The 22,986-nt window shown below is 44.6% G+C and overlaps 1 protein-coding gene across 1 annotated transcript in view; it reads left to right on the top strand.

Moving 5' to 3' along the window:
- The window catches only part of STX10 (syntaxin 10), a 145,177-nt gene that overhangs the window by 100,888 nt on the left and 21,303 nt on the right, over window positions 1-22,986 (top strand). The window contains exon 7 of the mRNA XM_085600703.1: window positions 1,979-2,073. Within this exon, the coding sequence (XP_085456829.1) occupies window positions 1,979-2,073 (95 nt within the window). The remainder of the gene's footprint in view (window positions 1-1,978; window positions 2,074-22,986) is intronic.

The following is a 22,986-nucleotide window of genomic DNA, read 5'->3' as shown; positions in this document are numbered from 1 at the left end:
TCACAGATTCTGAGAAGTTTGAGTTGAAAATTATCCTTTGGCTATATTACTAATGTGGTTTTCAAAGTTGGGTCCGCTGTTTAGTGGGAACCTTAAGGATTTCCGCAAAATCAACAATTTGAAAACCTGCAGAGTGAATTGCATTTATCAAGTAATCATAGTAGAAAGTTAGAGAAGAGAAGTAATTCTATTTTGAGTAAATTTTGATTTTAATTGTCCGCCTAATGGGCATGGGAGACATGTTCTCCCAGAGAGGGCTTGCCCTCCAAGTTAGAAGGCAGACATGGTGTATATACCAGATTATTGGGTATGGCGGAGTGGTCACTAATGGGCCGGTTTTGCTGAGTCGTGTCTAGGCAAGTGGAAATCCTGATGTCCTATTCTGGGGGTTCCCTGATGAACACACTCCTTCTTCTGCTGTGTTTGTTGGTTTGAACTGCATTCATTCCTTTGAAACAAGGCCTCTGTTGTACATTTCTCCTTTTACATTTGCCGTGCAGTATCCAGCGCTAAGACTGCAACAACAACTATCATAAGAACACGAACCCTTCTTTCTGAAAGCTGCTGGCCTGAAACTTTCATCAGGGTATTTCCAAAAGAATGTATAGGAGACTCGAATTTCTTCAAGTTTTGACTACGACGAATTGGCACTATTGGCCCGTACTCTGATCGAACCTCAACTTGACAAAACTCAGCATCCTTACCGCGGATGTGCACATAGGAAAGAAATTTGAGTCTCCTATACATTCTTCTCAAGAATACTCTAATCTTACTACCTGAGAGGCTTTTGTTTACACTCTCCAAACTCCAATACCATTCTGTACCTGAATCTCCACCTTACGAATACTCGCGTAGGAGGCGCTGGCTCTCTATTTAATGTGCCCTGAAGAAGCCTTTTGTTTGGGCGAAACGCGTTGGCTGCTTTGTATCAAGAGCACATCGTGAATAAAAATCAAAGGAATACTAAACAACGACGTGAAGCTTCTCTTTGTCTCTTCTGAATTGTTGTATTTACTTTATACTAGAAAACCCTTGGACTGTTGCCTCTCATACCCCTGTATTAAACAAGTTTATTTATGGTCATTTTGCAGCTGGCCATTTGAGGTGGACAATAACCTATTACTTTACTGTGACTTGTCCAGGCAGTGCAGTCATCCATAACCCTGCTGCATGGTCTTCTCTCTTAAATATATTTCCAAAAGAACTTGGGGTGTTTGCTCCAATCTGTATTACATTATTTTGGTATTGCTTACTTTGCATGCATCCTGTACCTGTCCTCTTCATAAACTGACACCGGCCTCGACACATGCCCGAGCCCCCACTATTTACTACCTACGTTTCAGATCCTGTCATCAGCCATTTTCCGGGTCTGTGAGCTATCCATTTTGAAGTAGGTAAATAGTTAGTTTAGGGCCTGGGGAACTAGGGTGGGGAAAATATTTAGACAAAAAAGTGAATTTGGCAAAAACCAGCCTTTAAAATTAAAAAAAAAAAAAAAAAATTTAGACTGGTAAGAAAATGAGCATACTTTGTGTAGAAAATAGTCTATGTTCAGACTGTATGTGCCTTTCTTAACCACAAAACCTAATAGTGAGAGAAGTATGAATGAGAACCGCCCCCCTGTGACACTGCTGAATGGGAATTCACATCTTCAAGTATTATGGACCATGGAGAATCAAAGTGCTGTCCTTCCAACACTAACATTGCAATGTGAAGTGAGATTCCATCCTTCCAGTACAGGCTGCAAAATAAGGGGAGGTACTATCCTCGAGTAGCTGTGCGCAATATAAACGGCATATCATATCAAATACTATCCTTCCAAGATATGTTCTGCAGGGTACAGAGATGAAAAGGGTGCATTCTGTGCACTACAATAGTGTTGTGTTTGTGCAGATCTTTACCCTGCCTGGTTAATTCAGTTGTATACTGGTCTCCTAGGGCCTACTCTCCTTTACTACTGTTTCTTTCCTTTTTGCAGGATGCTCGATGACTTTGCACACGAGATGGATAACACGCAGTCACGCATGGATGGTGTACTCAAGAAGATGGCAAAAGTCTCGCACATGACAAGCGGTAAATATGCACCCTGTGATTTCTATTTCCCTTCTTCCCCCTTCGCCACACACTGCTTTACTTTTCACTTGTCATTTCCCCTGTTTCTTAGATTTTTTCCCTTTGATTGGTATTGTTTTCCATTTCCTTCTGTCTGTTACAACTATTTTTCTTTCCTCCTGGCCCTCAAACACAATTTGCAATCTTTTCTTCTTGCTAGGCTATTGTTGGAGGTGGTTGTTTTCGCAGGCATGATGGCTAACTCCCAAGCCTTCAGTTCCATTTTCTAACTACCCCCCCCCCCCCCCCCCCCCCTCTATTGACTCAGTTACATCTTCTGGAATACCAACATTTTCTGATGCTTCTCAGCACCGGCCATATGGTAGGCTCTGTGACTGCATCCCCCAGTCTTCTGGTGGATTGTACAAGCACCACCCTAGATTTTCGGCATCTAACTAATGTGTCTTTACCACAAGGAACAAAACTACATGGGTCGGATGAGCCCGTCTCTGGGATGTGTGCACTTTATCTTGAAACACTACGTTTCTTTTCTTCGTTCAATGATTTAAACATAAAGAATCCAATATAGTGATCGTTGTGATTATTCCATGAATTTATTCATTCATTAATCATTTGATAAATCATTCAATTCATGATTCCGTCATCATTTTAGGAGAATTAAATTCTCTTTACAAGACCCAATGCATTTCGGGTCGCATCTCGACCCTTCATCAGGGGTCTAAAGGAAAAATACAAGAAATACCAGATCAATTCAACCTGATAGAACATTTCAACATCATCATCATCATATAGTGTCCAACAGTCTTTTTTTCATTAGCACCATGTGGTTCATTGTCATGAATACAACTCAATCATAAATCAATGATATACGTGTAGCTACAAATGTTCACTCCTGGGCAGTTTAAATCACGATTCAATCAGTTTGAATGCTGTTGATAAGTTGCATCTACTACCCTAACATGTGGGCATTCTAACGGACAGTCTACCACATTGTTCTAGAATTTTAACCAAATGTTCCCCCTATCAAACGCCACCGCACTTACTTGTGAACATTAAGTGTAATTATATCTTTTTATCTGCCCCATTCGAAGTGCACCAACGACACTAAAATGTTTTTGGAAGAAATAGCACAAATCACCATAAATAAAGCAGAAACACTAGCATATTTGACGGAAGAGGCAGAAGAAATGTATGGCTTAATACAAGAAACCAGAGCATTCAGTCCACAAATTAGCACTGTGAATCAGTTGATAAAACAATTGGAATATGTCAGCAAGAGAGAAATCAATCATTGCATGCCACGACACTAATAAACTATCATAAAAATAAATGCATCCCAAGGGGATTAAGGATTGCATTGAAACCAATGCTACGTAAAAATAATAAAACCATCCTAGAAAAGTGGTATCAGATTTGAAATAAATGTTCACTGGACCTTATTCTATTGATTGTGGAAGAACTATCGAACATTCTAAAAAACTTAGAGGAAGAATTATCAGGAATTAAAAAAGAACTAGATAAACATGAAGATGTGAAAGAGACACTGGATGATATTAACCAAAAACTCGAAAGGTACGCAAAAGAGATACAAGAAAGAAAGATCAAAAAATACCGTCGCGATACGATAGATTATAAACTTTTTTTTTTTTTTTTTTTGGGGTTTGGTAAAGCGCAACAGCTGCCCCAGCAATGGGGCGTCCCGGCGCTGAGAGAAGTCACAGAACCTACCAGGAAGAGGAAGGGGGGGGGAAAGGGGAGCAGCACTAGTCGGAAGGAAATAGGAGGGTCTTGATTGCCTTACGGAAGGCAGAAAGGCTGTCTATGGAACGTACGTGAAGAGGTAGAGCGTTCCACAGCTTGGGTCTCAGGACCTTGAAGGAGCGACCTCCAGTGCGACAGAGCTTTATTCGAGGTACATTCAGAAGGAGCTGGTTGGAGGAGCGCAACTCACGGCTAGGAACATAGGGGCAGATGAGGTTTTGTAGGAGAGTGGGGCTTCCCTGTTTGAAGATTTTAAAGATCGTGATGAGGGCTTTGAATTTTACTCTGTTTTCAACGGGCAGCCAGTGGAGTTTGCGGATGGTGGCTCTGGCTGAGCATCTGCGGGGAAGACCGACCAACGTTCTTGCCGCCGCATTTTGCACTCGTTGAAATCTAGCAGTTTCTGCTTTGTTTGCACCTAGGAGGAGGACGTTCGCGTAGTCCAGGCGTGATAAGATAGTTGCCTGGACAATCAACTGGCGAACCTTCGGATCGAAAAAGCCAAGTATGGGCCTAAGATTTCTCAGAAGACCTATACAAGTGGCTGCCACCTTTTTGGTATGTGTCTGGAGGCTGAGAGTGGCGTCCATCCAGACTCCCAGATTTTTGACACAGGATTTAGGGAGTGGGGTGGTACCAAGGGATGACGGCCACCAGTGCTCGTTCCAATGGCTGGTGTTTCTGCCAAGGAGGAGCACCTCGGTTTTCCCGGAGTTCAGTTGTAGATAATTGTCCGTCATCCATTGTGCCACTGCTGCCAGGCCATTTCTGAACCTGGACGCCGCGATGGAAGGGCTTTCAGTGAGGGTGACGACCAACTGGGTGTCATCGGCATACGATACTAAAGTAAGCCCCCACTCTTTGGCCACTTCCGCAAGAGGCTGAACGTATAAGTTGAAAAGGGAGGGGCTCAACGCTGAGCCCTGTGGAACTCCCTGTGTTATGGGATAAGGTTTTGAGAGGAAAGGGGGGGCTGACACCCGAAAGGATCTGTCCTTGAGAAAGGAGCGGAACCAGGTTAAAGCAAGGCCAGACACACCGGCCATCTCCAGACGTTTAAGAAGAATGTCGTGGGATACCGTATCAAAGGCTGCGCTGAGATCAAGAAGGATCAGCGCAGCACTCTGACCGGAATCTAAAATCGTCCGGAGATATTCGGTGGTGGCCAACAGGGCAGATTCCGTGCTGTGGCCCGGTCTGAAACCATTTTGGGATGGGTCCAGGATGCCATTTAGGTCCACATGTTTGGAGAGAATGCCGTTGACGTGGGCTTCTGCTATTTTAGACATCCAGGGGAGAAGGGATATAGGTCGGAAGTTTTCTGGCTTCGAAGGATCCAGGGAGGGTTTTTTGATAATGGGTGATACCCAAGCCTGTTTCCAGGCTGTAGGTACAGTGGCGGATGAGAAGGAAAGATTGAGTGTTTCGATCATGGGGGGTAGGAAAAAGTCAAGTGAGTCCAGAAAATGAGAAGGGCTCATAGGATCCCCAGGGGAGCCAGATTTCACTTTTTTGCAGAGTTTGATTAGGTCGATAGCAGAGATAGCCGGGATTTGGGTGAGAGGGGTGATATTGGAGGTAAGGTTGGTGGGTTCACCAGGGTGAAGAGGATGCTGCGAAAAGGTTTTGTAGATATTCTGGACTTTCTCTACAAAATATGTGGCAAGCTGTTCGCATTGTTCAATGGATGCAATTTTGGGAGAGGGTGACCTAGGACTCTGAAGTTCTTTGACTAGTTTGAAAATCATTTTAGCTGGATTTGGGTTAGAGCTGATTTTGTCAGCATAGAAAGCAGCGCGGGCAGTACGGATGGCTTTTTGATATATTTTAAGTTTGGATAAATAGTTAACTTTATCCTGACAGTCAAAGTCTTTTCTCCATTGACGCTCGGCTCTTTTGCATTCCTTGCGCAAGGCTTTAAGGGTGTCATTGTACCAAGGGTTAGATGGTGTGGACCGTCCTTTGGTCAATTTGGCTGGAATGAGAGTGTCAAGTCCACCTGTGATCCAGTTATTGAAGGAGGTATAGGTCGTGTCAATGTCTTGATTGGCTTCCCGATGAAATACTCCTAGGGTTTCATGGAAAATAGGGGTGGAAAGTTTGTGCCATGGTCTTTTAAGGCGGCGGTTGGATTCGGTTTTGTGCTGACGTCCTGGAACTGGGACGGTTAGTTTGATGAGATAATGGTCCGTCCATCCCATAAATATGGGGACTTCTGTGACTGCCTCTTGGATGTTGGTAAAGACCGGGTCCAGAGTATGCCCGGCTAGGTGGGTGGGAGCCTGGATGAGGGAGTTAAGCTGCAATGCCGAGAGATCAGTAAGAAGATTAGTAATAGTGTGATCATTGGATATGTCAAAATGCAGGTTGAGGTCGCCCAGAATAGTAAAGTTGGCAGATTTGGTTATAAGTGCGGTAGACACCTCGAGCAGGGCGTCAATGAACCTGGAAGCAGGGCCAGGTGGGCGGTAGATATATAGACCCGACATTGTGAATTGTGGGCTTGTGGTAATTTTAAATTGGGCGCATTCACAATCAGGGAGAGCTTCTTTAATAAATGAGCAGGTGAAATGCTTCTTATAAATTACCGCGATGCCACCGCCTCGTGTATCGCGATTTAAGGTGGCCAAATGATACTAGTCTGGGAGCGTAAGGTTGGGAATGGCAGAAGCGCCATCTCGTAGCCACGTTTCGCAAAGAAAGAGGATGTCTGGGTTTTCATCCAATATGAGCGTGAGTGACCTGACGTTAAGTTGAAGTATCGTAAGGGGCGAGGTGGTGGTAGTGCCTCGGTTTCCCCGAACGCGATTTGGGCTGTCAGTAATAATGTGGCAAGAGTTGCACTGGAGTTTCGAGTTGCCAAGGACGCCTGTCACATCAGAACATCTTTGTCTGTGATTCACGGCAAGGAGTTCTTCTCGGTTGTACCGTAAGGGCATCTGGGGCACGGTTAGACCAGGGGGACTGGCGAATGGCGATGTTGTGGCGATGACGGGCGCAGAAGGGCTTGCCTTAGGCGCGCCCGCTGCGCCCGTCCGCTGCGCGTACGGTGTAAGCACATTCTGAAATAGGGAGGGGGAAGCCTGGGGGCGTGGCCTCAAGTGGGCGTGGCCTCGTAGAGGGCGTGGCCTCGTAGAGGGCGTGGCCTCAGATGGGCGTGGCCTCAGAAAGGGCGTGGCAGGAAGAGTGCGTTTTGGAAGTGTCCGCGACCAGCGCTTAATCGGCTGTGCGGTGCTTTCAAGGGCAGAGTCCTGAGGAAATAATAAAGTAAGTGCTCTTAAAATCAGCAATAGTGACAATCAAAATTTTTAAAACAGGCTAAATCTCCCGGCTTCCGCCTCAGGAGGGTTCGTGCTTACTGGCAGTGGGCGCAGGGAATCGGCGCTTTTAAACCCAGAGGGGAGGGGGCGTGGCCTCAAAGTGGGCATGGCCTCACGTCTCCTCGGCGGGAAGAGTGCGTTTTGGAAGTGTCCGCGACCAGCGCTTAATCGGCTGTGCGGTGCTTTCAAGGGCAGAGTCCTGATGAAATAATAAAGTAAGTGCTCTTAAAATCAGCAATAGTGACAATCAAAATTTTTAAAACAACAGGCTAAATCTCCCGGCTTCCGCCTCAGGAGGGTTCGTGCTTACTGGCAGTGGACGCAGGGAATCGGCGCTTTTAAACCCAGAGGGGAGGGGGCGTGGCCTCACGTCTCCTCGGCGGGAAGAGTGCGTTTTGGAAGTGTCCGCGACCAGCGCTTAATCGGCTGTGCGGTGCTTTCAAGGGCAGAGTCCTGATGAAATAATAAAGTAAGTGCTCTTAAAATCAGCAATAGTGACAATCAAAATTTTTAAAACAGGCTAAATCTCCTGGCTTCCGCCTCAGGAGGGTTCGTGCTTACTGGCAGTGGGCGCAGGGAATCGGCGCTTTTAAACCCAGAGGGGAGGGGGCGTGGCCTCAAAGTGGGCGTGGCCTCACGTCTCCCCGGCGGCAAGAGTGCGTTTTGAAAGTGTCCGCGACCAGCGCTTAATCGGCTGTGCGGTGCTTTCAAGGGCAGAGTCCTGATGAAATAATAAAGTAAGTGCTCTTAAAATCAGCAATAGTGACAATCAAAGTTTTAAAACAGGCTAAATCTCCCGGCTTCCGCCTCAGGAGGGTTCGTGCTTACTGGCAGTGGGCGCAGGGAATCGGCGCTTTTAAACCCAGAGGGGAGGGGGCGTGGCCTCAAAGTGGGCATGGCCTCACGTCTCCTCGGCGGGAAGAGTGCGTTTTGGAAGTGTCCGCGACCAGCGCTTAATCGGCTGTGCGGTGCTTTCAAGGGCAGAGTCCTGATGAAATAATAAAGTAAGTGGTCTTAAAATCAGCAATAGTGACAATCAAAGTTTTAAAACAACAGGCTAAATCTCCCGGCTTCCGCCTCAGGAGGGTTCGTGCTTACTGGCTTACTTGAAGAAGTGTACACATGGGCGGAGGTATATAATCAAAGAAAGTGGCAACAACCAAGAGCTAACACTAGTTCCTCGCAAGAAAGTGTGGTTTCGGACTCCGATGTTGTACACAACAGAACACCATTGGCAAGTACGTCAAATCAACAAACCAAGAGCGTGCCAGGCAACAAAACTCAAAAAGCGACTTTTTTGTCCATAAGCCCAGCGGCCAACAATGCTCCACAATCAGAAAACAAGGAGGGGGCAACGAAACAGAGGAAGAAAGAGAAACCCGTATCTTTTTTTTTTTTTTTTTATAATCTTTATTTCGACCATTTAGATCATAAAAGATATAAAACAATAAAAACATTTAAAAAAGAATTAACATTCAGATAAAAAATAACACATAACATTTTGAGCAGAAGTATAAATAACGAGTTACAAAATACAATTCATTCAATAGTTCTATTATCCCCAGCCTCAATCTGCTTTATATGACTTGCTCAAATGTGCCACATTGCACTTAAAATTTAGCTACCGCAAACACAACCGGGGGCGAGAGATCTGTTTTTAACACTCTGTATGCATGTAGATAATGCCTAAGACCCAGGTTCTTAAGAAGGGGAACAAGCCAGTAATTTCTGGGTCTACGGTATGCTTTACAGAAAAAGATCATATGTAGGTCATCCTCCCAGGATTGGGTGCATAGAGAGCATTGCTCTGATGAGGGGGGATTGGACCACTGCTTTGTGTATGATCTAAGTGGGAGTGAGCTGTGTCTCCTCTGAAGGAACAATTTTCTGGTCAAGACCGGACTAATATTGTCAAGAACTCTCTCTTGGTGGTACACATCTTTCGTTTTAACAAGTGAGTTAGTAAGAGACCCCTCCTTTATAGCCCCTATAAGTTTTGATAATTTAAATTCATAAAATTCTTTTACCAGGAGTTTCCTAGGGATCCTACAACACGCACTCTCTGGATCTAGCCAAAGGTCCGGCCGTCCCAGATTCTCACATGTTTTTTTCACATAGGTTAGCCATGGGATAATAGCGGCTTTTGGCAGAGTTAGAATCTCTTGTAGTTCAGACCTGTATGTTGCAAGTTCTGGCCTAGCCCACAAACGACGCCAGAAGGTCAGCGGTTTAAGTGCCAGCTCTTCACTAATGGGTCTCAGTCCCAGGTCCAACCTCTACGGCAAAAGGGGTGTACTTGTTGGAAGGGCTGCAAGCTGCCTAATAAAATTATTTTCAGTAACTAGTAAGTTCTGGGTGGAGGTGTGGCCCCACAGTTCCCCGCCGTATACTACTGCCCCACGCGCTTGCATTTTATAAATTTGTAGGGCTGGTGTCAAGGGTTTGAAGGACGAAGTATTCCTCAACCTACAGATACCTCCAGTTAATTGAACCAGTCTCATATTGGCCTTGTTGCGGTGGGTGTCCCAGGACATTGTTTGATTAATGGTGACCCCCAAATACTCAAATGTAGATACCCTCTCCAACTTCTGAGTACCTATGGTGGGGTTGGGCCGGGTGGAATTTGGAGGATTGAAAATCATATATTTCGTCTTCGTTGCATTAATCTCTAGACCCCTCTCAGTACAGAAGGTCGAAAATCCATCTAAAATTTGTTGGATTCCCATGGGGGACTTGGACAGCAGCAGGGTGTCATCCGCAAACATGATAGCGGGCACCCTGCTGCCATGGAGTTTTGGTGCATCAGTATCGGCCACCCTCAACAGGTGGTCGATAACCCCGTTGACAAAGAGGCAAAACAGGGTCGGAGCGAGGTCACAACCCTGTCTTACCCCCCCTGTCAACCGGGAATCTATCCGTGAGTACCCCATTCCAACCGCACCTCACACGTGAGAAATTTCCCAAATGCAATCTTATCTAAATTGAAAGGATGTCTTGCGGTATGGCCAGGTCCGCCAAGACGGACCAGAGTCTTACTCTTGGAACTAAGTCGAAGGCAGCACGCAAGTCCACGAAAACCGTGTACAAGCTGCCACCCTCGATTATTGCGGTCTTCCAGTAAATAAGGTTCAAGCGGAACACCTGGTCCGTAGTCGAAACCCCCTTCCTAAAACCTGCCTGGTAGGGGCTAAGGATGGAGAAATCATCAATCCAAGTTTGGAGGCGATCAAGAATCAGCCTTCCAAAGAGCTTTTGGGAGACATCTATAAGGCTAATGGGCCTGTAGTTGGCTGGGAGCGGAGGTGACCCCGTTTTAAAGACCGGCACAATCTCTGCGCCCAGCCAAGTACTAGGCACCTCCATGCCCCCCAGAATAGCATTAAACATGGACACTAGATATGGGGCCCAAACATCTGGTTCCTGTTTAAAGAGATCCCCGGGGAGGCCGTCCAAACCCGGAGCCTTGCCAAGGGGTAGGGCAGAAATCGCTGCTCTAATTTCAGTCACCGTAAAATGGTCTCCAGAATGACATGATGTTACAGCGGGTAGTAATTCGCCGGGGGCCCCAGCCTCTACCCTATAAAGGGACCAGAAATGCTCCTTCCAAGCTTCAGCTGAGATGTTAGGTTCTATGGCCGATGGAAGATATTCTGAACCAGTGTTTACAATTCTCCAGAATTTGCGAGAGTCCCTATTGGCTAGTGATTTAGTAAGGTCCTCCCACTTCTCCTGATCCCACTCGATCTTAGCATTAAAGATCAAACGCTTATACTCCCTTCTCCTAGCCTTGATCTGAGCTCGGCTATTGCCTTCCTTAATGGCGTTTAAAAGGTCTAATTTCGCCATACGGCAAGCAACATTGTACCAGGTCTGGCGATTTGTGGACCCCCCCCCCTTCTTAAGTGGACAGAAGAGGACTTCAGCCAGAGACTTTATCAAGTCATCGTTCGCCAAACGCAATAACTCATGATGGTCTTTGGCGATGGGATTTCCCGTTAATGTACTCACTACGTCAAATATGGGGATTACCCTGGAGTATAATTCTGCGACTTTCCTTTGATTAGTGGCAAGCTTTTCCCATCTAATTCTCCTTCTATTAGACGTAAGGACCAACCCCGTGGACCGAGAACCTGCAATGACCCTTGTTCCCGTTAAACCCGGGATCTTATATTGTAACTGGAGCGCATTGTGGTCACTATCCTCCCTTGTAATTACCTTGAAGTCAATAATTAGCGACTACTGGGAGAGTTGGACCAAAATATAATCTATTCTTGATTCCCTACCCTGTTTATTATACGTCCACTTTGGAGGGATATCAGAGTTTACACGGCCATTACAGGCCCGCAGACCGTACTTAAATGTTAGGGCGGTGACCTGGACCGCAAGGGGTGTCCAAGCTCTAGGTGGGGTAGCATGTATGGGAGGAACCAACCAAACGGCATCCTCGTCTAAAGAGGGTCCATCCACTAAGCCCGGTAGAGGCTCAAATTGAGAGTTCAGGTCTCCCCCCACCACGAAGGGTATATCCGGGGAAATGTTATCGAGGAAGGCTGAAAGTTCATCCATCGTCCTCGATTCTTGAGTGATATTAACCGGCCTTGAACAGACATTAACCAAGGCGAGCCTGGATGAATTTGACCATTCCAGTATCACGCCGAGGATGTCCTCAGAATGGGTGATGATTCGTGTAGCAGAGCACCCCAGATCCGTTGCCACCCAGATGATAAGGCCTCCTGATGGACGACCACGACCCCCCCCCCCCACCTGGCTGCCACTGAGAATGCTGCAAAACCCGGGCGGGAGTACTCCTCTCTCGCCCAGGTTTCTTGGAACATACAGATATCATTATCTTCCACAAAGGAGACCCATTCTGGGGAATCCAGCTTGTTCCGAGACCGGCCACGTTCCAGGACAGTATCTTTAGATGTAAAGGACTGCTTATTTCATTGGGATCTGTGGGGGTATTTTCACCCAAGGTGGCCATAGATCTAATGTTTTGTCGGGATTCCTCACTATCAGCTATAGGTATCTTAATACAAGGTGGGGGGCCTATTGGCCGTGACTCGAGGTCCTTAACAACACTGAGCATGTCGGACTGAACTACCTTGGGGGAATTTGACGTTTGACCAACTGGGGTACCCTTTCTCCTCTTAGGACTCTTAGGTGAGCTGGTGACCACCCCCCCCCCCCACTCGCCTTGCTTTGTCAATCCACCATGTCCAGCGAACTAAACCTGTTAAATGTCGGAAAATAAACAGGCTGCTGGACGCCATGAGAGTAAGGATCCCCACACTCTCTAGCACCCCATCCCCCACCCCTCCTAGGAACAGTTTGCCATCCATCCCCCTCACCCCCGAAAGTCTGCGGTGGATAAAAGAATGACAATGGTAGCGGCTGGATTGACGTGCCTTGGTCATGATGCGACCAGGAGCATATGTGGGAAACTGACCTAGGATCCCTAAAGTTAATCAGCACACAGTCACCATTAATGGTTTTTCTTGAATTGCCCAGCCATGGAACCCTTCTTATCATGCGTACATCAGCAAATACTCCTCGCGGGAGAGGTCTATTAGTGATAAGCCAATTAACAACCTTGTTTCTTAGTGCTGCCACTGGTTCTTTGGAATCCTGCTTAAGCTCTGGCACCCCTGCTAAGATGACTGTGTAAGGGCCGCCTCTGGGGGTAGATGCACTGGCCTAGGCTTTTTAATTTTCGGGGGGAGAAGTTGTATGGGTGTGTTTTGGTCTCTACCAGAGTAATGGTAGGTGTCCCCACGGTGGACTGTGAGGCTACCGGAGGTAAGACCACAAGCTGCGGTTGTGGGGGTATCACTTGTGGATTTGCTCCCTCTAGGGGGGGGTAGAAATATTCCCTCGTTAGTCATGGTTCTCCCTCTACCCTTGTCTGTCCTATTACCGGACTTAAGTGTGTCAGCTAGTTGAGCAGTAGCTTTTTCTATAATCACTAACCTTGCCTCAATCTTTATCGGACGAGCCTCAATGGGGCTTAGTAAAGCCCTCATAAGAGCGCCAATATTATGCAAGGTTATATCCTCCTCTGTGTTTATGCTAGGGCAGGGGTTCTCTAGATATATTAGCTGCAGATCTGGATTTATAGCAAATACCTCATGGGATTTATTTTGCACAGAACAACTTATTGTGGGTACATCTCTCGTATTATTCCCAGGTCCCTGGTTATGCTTCGCAAGTTTAGCCTTGCGTCCCCCTGGATTATGAGCCCCTCTTTTTCTCTTTGAAATAGCTCCCTCCCGTTGTCCCTGTGTTACACGGCTTTCCTTATCGGTGACAGGGGTATTATCTTCCTCAATGGCCGGAATAGGGGGTTGGGCGGATTGTAGCCGGGAACTACATAAAGTGAGTCGAATCTGGGATTCTTGTATACTAGTTCCTTCCTCCCTCATATTGGCAGTAGAGCTATTTGGATTTAATGTGTTGGGGCTCCCGGTTACTCCACCATCCCCAATTTCCCCAGTGACTGAGAGTATACGTTCAAGTCTATTCTCTGGGGTCCGTGCCTGTGCTATCGTTCCCATAGATGATCTCCTAACCCACTCTATTTCTTGTGAGATACGTATTTCTAGGACAGTGATTTCATCAATAAACAGGGAGCCAGCTTTGACGAAATATGTGTGCAAAGTACCTTTGGCTGGTCCGGCTGTCAGCGTGGTTTTGCTACGAGTCTCTCTGGCGATCATTATCCCCAAGTATCACGGTGAGGATAGATCAGAAGCTCAAGCACCAAGGGGGGTGGCCCGGTCCCGGTCTCTTCCGTTCTATAACGGCCTCAAACGGCCCGCCCTTTGCCCGGGCTTAGCCCTGGGCGCTCCCGCGCAGCGGAAAGCTAGATCGATTATATAGGGCGGGGTTACGGGCGGAGCAACAGGGAGAGCGGACCAGGTGTTAGATGTCGGTCGGGCAGGGACTCCTGGGAGATGGAGTCCCTGCTAACACGCTCGCAGCCCTGGTGCAACCTCTGACCACAGACCACCACTCCTTCAGGCGGATTCCACTGTCTCTGTCCCCACGCAGCGAAGCGGCACCCGCGAAGCGGGTGCGGCGAGGAATGGAGGTGAGTTTTGGAATCAGCAGCAGTCCTCCTGGTGAACTAGGCTCCTCACAGCGAAGGTTTAGGCAAGTGATCCCACAAGGAGCAAGACCAAGACAACCTAGTGTTGAACATCTCAAGTCGCGAATTGACTGTTGCACAACTGTCACTGTTGAATAAAGGTACGTCATTTGTTCCAGTATATAAAAGCAATCTACAAGAAACAGAAGTAGCCATTTTTAAGTTCCTCCGTACGTTAAGATTAAAGTATTTTTTGAATGTGGTACAACCAACAACATACATGGAAGGATCTCAAGAAGTAAAAGAATTCAGAGCCAAGAGTAATTTGTGCGTCCCAGTGTCGCATAAAACTATCGATGCGTTTGAAAGAGTAATGCAGACTGAAATAAACAGAATTAATTTCACCAGTGGAACTCATTGCAATTTTTTTTAACAAAGAATGGAGAACCTTATAAGGATTAATAGACAATCCAGATCTCACTTTCCAGAAGGCAGATAAGGGAGGCGCCCTGATTGTGATGACACAAAGTTTTATGAAACTAGTGTTATGAATCATTTACAAGATGAAGGGACATGCATGAAATTGGAGCAAGATCCGACAAATTCTTTTCAAATGACACTCCGTGAAACTCTCGATCATGCCCTACAAATGAATTGGATAAGGATGCTAAGACTCTTCCCCCCCTATTCAGGCCGATAGTCTCAGCATGCGGTTCCTTATCAGAAAGCATTTGTGGAGAACCATAACATCTTGCATCCCCAGCAATCTGGGTTTCGCCCTGGCCACTCCACCGAAACGGCTCTGATAGAACTCTCTGACTCCATCAAGTTCCTGCAGGATGAGGGAAAGCAGGCCGTCCTCATCCTGCTCGATCTAACAGCTGCTTTTGACACTATCTCTCATGTCATCTTGAATGACAGGCTGCGAGAGATTGGCGTGACAGATACAGCTTTGACATGGGTCAAATCCTTCTTATCCAATAGATCCCAATCTGTATCTTTGGGTCACTACCTATCCAGCGAAAAAACTATAACATCTGGAGTACCGCAGGGATCCATATTAAGTCCACTTCTTTTCAACATCTATATGGCACCCCTCCTCGCTGTGATAGTCACACGGGATCCTCGTTACGTCATATGCTGACGACACTCAATTGGTCGTCTCCATTGACAAAAACTGCACGGATACAGAATTGCGCTTTCAGAATTGTCTCACTGAGGTATTTCAGTGGTTAAATAAAAACCACTTGAAGTGCAACAGTGGGAAAACTGAAATCATACCACTAGGCCAGGATCTACTTTTCTGCCCGAGGGACTGGTGGCCCAAAGACTCTGAGGCCCCTCCCAGTGCTGTGTCTTCTGCGCGCAATCTGGGCGTGCAATTTGATGCTACCTTATCTTTTGACGATCATGTTAAGATCACGGCTGGCTGCTGCTTCGGTCTTATTAAATCTCTAAAGAAATTTTTTGACTTCCTCCCCATTGCCTCCAGGAAATCGGTTGTAGTCGCACTGATACTTTCTCGACTCGATTATTGCAATGGGTTGATGGCAGGGGTGAAAAAGTCCACTTTGAAGAAGTTACAAAGTGTTCAGCACGCGGCGGCACGGTTAGTGTTAAAACTTCCTAGGAAATCTTCAGCCTCAACTGCATTAAATTCTCTGCACTGGCTGCCACTGCATAAGAGAATTCTTTTCAAACTCTTACTCACAGTTTTTAAATCTTTGAAAAATATAGGTCCCAAATACCTTGTTAATCGTTTTATTCATTATGATCCTGTACGATGTCTGCGATCCTCAGGGGCCAATCTTGCTAAGATCCCGAGGCATAAATATAAAACTAGGGGCGGAAAAACGTTCACAGTCCTAGCAGCAAGGGCTTGGAATAATCTACCCGTAAATCTTAGACTGATTGAGTCTGAGTCCCCCTTTAGGAAACAACTGAAGACCTGGGTCTATCAGCAATCTGATACCTATGTGTTGGCAGCTATCTAGATCTTTTCACCACCTATCTCCTATACGCATGCTCAGCGCCAAGATGCTCCTTTCGGAGCGAAAGTTGCGCTTTACAAATATCCAAATAACATAACATAACATAACATAACATAACATAACAAATAACATAACAGAACAAATCGGAAAATACTTAGATTGGTTCTTGCAACCTCTGGTACAGAAATGGGAAACCTACATTAAAGACACTAAAGCTTTTTTTAACATGTTGCAAACGCTTGACACAGAGAATATAAATGACTGGTGGTTATGTACAGTGGATGTCTCTGCCCTGTACACCTCGATCCTGCACAATGAAGGCCTAGAAACTATGGAATGGTGCTTACTAAGGAATAACATGGATGATGTGGACAACGTTTTTTTACTAGAACTTATGCACTTCGCACTATACCACAGTTATTTTCAATGGAAAAACATGTTCTTTGGTCAATGTAATGGTAAATCTATGGGATTCGCAGGGGCACCATCCTACGCGAACATTTTCATGGCCAAATTTGAATTTAAACACATTCTTCAGAATCCAGACTGGATAGAAAGATTAGTATTATTCAAATGATACATTGATTACATATTCATTATTTGGAAAGGAGAAAGAACTACACTACAAAACAATATCTTAAACTTGAATATGAGTCATGAACGAATTCAATTCACTCATCACATTGAGAAATCACAAATAGCATTTTTGGATGTTTTGATCTCAGTTGAAAATAACAGTATCAAGAAGAATGTGTACATTAAAGAGACCGATTGTAACAGTTTGCATTTTAAAAGTTTCCATCAAGACTCTTTAAAGAAACATTTGCCTTTGTCTCAGTTCATCAGACTTAAGCGCATCACGTCCAATCCTGAAGATGTACCGATAATAATTAACAGCCAGGCTATGAAATATAAGAAAAGAAGGTACCCAAGCAACGTTCTTGAAGAATTTATTGCCAAAGTAGAAAATTTGGATAGACAAACATTACTCACAACTAAACCATCAAACAAAAAGACACCAACCGTCTGCGTATTGAAATATTCTACACAGGCCAATTAAATCAAAAATATCATCAAGAAACAATGGATGTTAATCCAGCAGGAACCATTATTTGATGAGAAAATCCCATTCGCCTTTCAAAGGTCAAAGAATCTTAAGAGTATTTGTCAAACAAAAAAAAGAAGAAAGAGCCACAAGCGTTTAGAGGCATCCGGAGATGCGAAAATTGTACTCGTAATAATGTAATTCCAGGGAATTAATTTACACACCCCACAAAGGGGTGTGTAAATCAGAATAACAGAACATAAAAGCAATATTAGACTGGAAAACATGAAGTCAACAGTAGCCACTCATTGGCTAGAAGTTGGTCATCAGATTTCACAAGTCAAATTCACTATTCTAGAAGCTATCCGACCACATTCTAATATGGACCCGCATAAGCAATTATTGAGGGCGGAATTATTTTGGATTAAAAAACTGAATTCCATGCAACCGCATGGGATGAGTGACCGAATAGAATTATCTTGTTTTCTATAAAAATGTAAATGGATGTATACATTTTTAATTTTGTTTTTTTTCGCAGCTTACAGACCTACTTGATTTCTCTCTGAAGTAAAATAATTTTATTTGCATGACTTAAGGGCAAGAAAACATACTAATGTATGGATGTGCATTACGATTGCAACAGCATTTTTTAATCAGGTTTTAGGCACCATTATGAATTTTTATGTGTTTGTGCCTTAGCCACTAACGTAATGTTGTCGATAGGACAGAGCTTTATCTTCACGAAGTACACCGCGCAAGCATGCGTTACTGTGTACACGAACATAACGATGTCGTCAGGCTAGAGTTTGTGAATGCAGGATTCCACGTGTAGAGGGTGTGTTCTGGTGCTCATAGAGGATTGGACGGTCATCATGTGATAGAGGCACAGTTTGTCGTTTCATGATGAATCACACACACACTGGAACGCGTTTAGAGAAGTGTTCGGACATTGAGGGGTGATTGGACAACTAGATCACGTGAGAGAGGCAGATGCTGTCATCTCGCGATAACACAAATGAGGAAGTATAATTATTGGCGTTTTGTGGGTCTCTTTTGAAATCAGCAAACACTGAAGGAACATTGCGCCATACCTCACAAGCGCTATCGTTTATGTTCACAAGTAAGTGCGGTGGCGTTTTATAGGGGGAACATTTGGTTAAAATTCTAGAACAATGTGGTAGACTGTCTGTTAGAATGCCCACATGTTAGGGTAGTAGATGCAACTTATCGACTGCATTCAAACTGATTGAATTGTGATTTAAACTGCCCAGGAGTGAACATTTGTAGCTACACGTATATCATTGATTTATGATTGAGTTGTATTCATTCATGACCATGAACCGCATGGTGCTAATGAAAAAAAGACTGTCGGACACTATATGATGATGATGAAATGTTCTATCAGGTTGAATTGATCTGGTATTTCTTGTATTTTTCCTTTAGACCCCTGATGAAGGGTCGAGATGCGACCCGAAATGCATTGGGTTTTGTAAAGAGAATTGCATTATCCTAAAATGATGACGGAATCATGAATTGAATGATTTATCAAATGATTAATGAATGAATAAATTCATGGAATATTCACAACGATCACTATATTGGATTCTTTATGTTTAAATCATTGAACGGAGAAAAGAAACATAGTGTTTCTAGATAAAGTGCACACATCCCAGGGACAGGCTCATCCGACCCATGTAGTTTTGTATATATTTTTAGGCACTGCCTGACGCAGCGCAACGGATGTAGTAGCACACAATGAACCTGGTGGAACTTTGGGATTACATTGAAAATTGAGTGCACTGAGAAACGTAACTGTAATTTTACCACAAGGAAACCATGATGCTCCAAGCTTTGGAATTCCAAAGTGCTTCCTAAGAATAAACCAATAAACACAATATATGAGGACAAGGAAAAACATGGAAACTGACTAACGTCCTTGTTGACCCACCCCAATTCAAAGCAGTTCGCTCAGCCTGCAGATCGCTCTACTGCTCGTCTATGCTACCTTCTACAAAACTACCATCAACAAAATACCCTAGAGGAGCCAAGCTCTCTTCAAGGCCAGTCAAGCACTGTATCAACCAAGGTTCACACCCTATAGCCCCAGACTATAGCGACAATGTCCGCACCATCAACATTTTCTTCTGTGAGATAATAAAAAGCTGATCACTCATGTACAAGTCAAGTAAGATATGCTCACCGCCCATTATACCACATCACTCCATCCACAAATAGAGAGCCGTTCACACCCCCTAACCCACCGATCCATCTAAAATCATCTAAGCACTCAAGGCCTCCTCCTATGACGTCACATCCTGCCATCAACCAACATGAAATCCCTCAAGGAGGGTATGTCCTATCACCTCTGAACATCATCCATGATTCCCTCAGGCAATGAACTTCCCAGACAACCTCAAACAGAACAGATCTTCCCTCTGTTGAAATAACCCACCTTACGCAGACAACCATACCAACCACCATCCGATCACTCACCTGCCTTTCATTAGAAGTATCATTGATAACGTTGTTGCTATCCAACTACAGGACTAGATCACCAAGGATGGTGTCCTAGAGGTGTACAAATTAGATTAGAACATGATGCAGGAAGAAGACCACTACCCTACAAGTAGTCAGTGATTCTCTCTTTTTCAGTGAAAAAAATTAAAGTTGTCTCCTAATCCTGCATGACCTCTCAGCAGTCTTTGAGACAGTCGAGGACCAATCATTAGCATAACACCCTAGAAACATACATGGATTTCACTGACGCAGTCCTTTAGTGGTTCATCTCCAATAGGTTGGATGCCCAAAATCCCAGAAATCCTCCAAGGTTTCATCACTACCCCATTATTTTCAAACCCTAAATGGTCACCTTTGGTATTTTACTCACTGACATCATCAGTCTCTAACAATACTCAGACGACAAATAGTTACACCCAAATATATCACTGGGGACTTCGAGCACGGAAATCGCATTAAACATTTTATTAGTAGCTCCACTTCACACTTACTAAGCGAACTTCCAATTTGCAGGCCTCTTTGGATCGATGAATATTTGTCACCGTATTAGGATGGAGCACTGCCCAAACACATCTTTAAATAAAACATAGCCTTTAACATTAGATGGTCAGTCAATAATGAGAGGTTTGGTGAAGTTTTAAAAGTTTATTTTCTCTTTAAGAGATTACTCTGTATTTTTGTCTTTTCATTCAGATTAGTCAAATAAATCCATTTGCAAAAAATATAGAGAAAATGTAGTTGGAACAAGCATACAAAATTACAGTGTGTTCCATAAATACATTTGTCTTAATCCTAATCTAAAGGAAGTAACCTATCCTAGCAAAAACTCAAAAAGAGTTCTTTTTTTTTTTTTTAAACTTATTTTTATTGCCATTTTCATATTTAACTCAAAAAGAGTTCTTTTTGTAAAAGAGCAAGTAAAATCGTTGGAGCAAAAGACCGATAACTATGAAAAGGCTGAATTCCCCATAAAGAGTCGTTCTGGAAACTCAGCAGAGTTCGCTAACAGCCGCAGTAGCAACCGTTAAAACGGGTAAAAGGAATTAATCACAGCAGTAGCTATGATCGGCATCAGATAGTCTCCTCACAAATCGTAAGGAAAACAAACAAATCACTATTAGCAGTAGCTAATGGCAATTCAGGTGAACACCATAAAGTGGTAATGAACATGGCAGGGTAGGGGTGCATAGAATGCCTTAATTCTCTAGCTAGTATATAGAAAGCACAAAACAGGTGGCTATGTCATCTATAGCTAGGCTTTCCTGTTTTCAGTTTCTATTTTTGGTGAAGTCTGGTGGTGTTTTCTCAGTGTTTTCAAAACCTCAAAAAAACAGTGCTTTTCAGTGGTTACTCATTTTCGCGCCATAAAAAACAACTGAAACGGTGTTTAACCGGTGTTTATGGAACGTTTGCTTGCTTTCTTCATTGATGCATGGTATATAGACAGTGTACGTACAGTGTAGATGAGGTCCAAATACATTTTTACAAGTCGAAGGTTAAGTCAGCACTTTCTGAAATTTGCCTGAAAAGGGTGGCTCTGTGCAAGGCACACCTCTTGAACTACGGGGTACAGAGAACTTTTTGGAAATGAGAGATTTCTGGGGGTGTTGGGCGTTGTAGGCAAGGCAGGCAGTTCTCATAGTTCACTTAGAATCAATGTGTTGTCATTTGCAGAAAGTGAGAGCTTGGTGACATGTTCATGGTTTTGGGCACTCCTCCTCAGGGAATAGATGCACCCTTGCACTATGACGCAAGGATGTGTGCATTGGCTCATGGGGCAATATTGGGTCTCGCAGTTACGAGAGTTTCAGCTATTGGCATTCTAAATAACAATGCCTTTTATTTATGTTTTTAAAACAAAAATTTTAAAAAGGCATTTTTATTTGCAATGTCAATAGCTCAAACTCGTGTAAATGCGAGACCTATTGCATTGCAAATGCTTGTTAAATTCTGAGTTTGTGCTTTTGTACACCATAGAAACCATACCGAATCGGTATTTGGCAGGTGCGGGTTTAGGGCAGCCCTTTCAAATAACGATTCCTGGTATGTGTTCATGTTTTGCAACCAAAATCTGGTCTTAAAACATTTATATTTTACAGACTATTAAAAGGTATTGCTAATCCATTTGCCAATGGCTTCTCTTTTGTGAATGGTCAAACAACAATTTTTAGGAATAGTCAAAACTTTGGTGTGTCTGTGTATGCATCTGGTGTGTCCTGTGTGAAAGGAGATGATGTAGTGATGTGATGTATCTGTGGCAGTACATGCAACAAGAGCTGCCCTTAAACATGGGCTTATAACAGACAATTAAAACGCCGGCTCAGCTGGATTTCATGTATCTAGGTATCTCAGTAGGCAACACGATTTTTGGCAATCAACTAATTCAAGCACAGAAGACACACAACAGCCTCAACAGGGATTTAATATGGACCACAATTTAGATTCAAAATACAGTATTGACAACAGGATATACAACCCACGACGTATACATACATGAATATGGACAAACAGAGAAAAATATTGCGCAGTGTCCCAATGTGAGGAGCCACATAGAAGTGGAATACTGAAGTTCTACATAAACAAAAACACATTCAAGAGTGCTTCCAAAGGAACAGGCAAAGCGGTGGTGTGTCTGTCCGTGCAGCTGGTGCTGCATCCATCACCTTCCCTGTCCCTACTCTTATCTGCCCTCGTCCTGTCCTAGCTCCTCCTCTTCCCTTGGCCCACCTAGCTCCACCCAGCCCAGCAACTATACTGCTGACCCTCTACAGGGTGAAACTTTAAGCAATTGGTAGAGTGGAGCTGCAGGGGTTCTTAGAAGAGGTAAAACAACAGCGAGACCTCATTAACATGCAAATGGTCTTTTAAAGACCGGTGAAGTGCTCGGGGTGCGGCTGTTTTCGTGCCCTGAAGCTGTCTCAGCCTGGGCTGCCACACACGACGGGGGGGGGGGGGGGGGACTGTGGACCATTTTCTATTCCCCCCACGTGGAACACGCGATGCTGTAGGCCCGCCCCTCCAAGCCATTTCACACTGCAGGAAGCACAGAGGCGGCGCGCTGCTCGTTGGGTGCCTGAGATTACAAGCAGGTATGTGGGAATGCCGGGGTCTCTCAGGACTGTCGGCGCTGCAGAGGCGCTGGGAGGCCGCGAGGCAGACGCACACTGCTGTCTCCACAGAGACAGAGATATG

Source organism: Triturus cristatus, chromosome 4_2, assembly GCF_964204655.1.
Source record: "Triturus cristatus chromosome 4_2, aTriCri1.1, whole genome shotgun sequence".
In the NCBI taxonomy this organism is placed as follows: Eukaryota; Metazoa; Chordata; class Amphibia; order Caudata; family Salamandridae; genus Triturus; species Triturus cristatus.
Note: the sequence above shows the minus strand (reverse complement) of the source record. Positions and strands in the feature narration are given on the sequence as shown.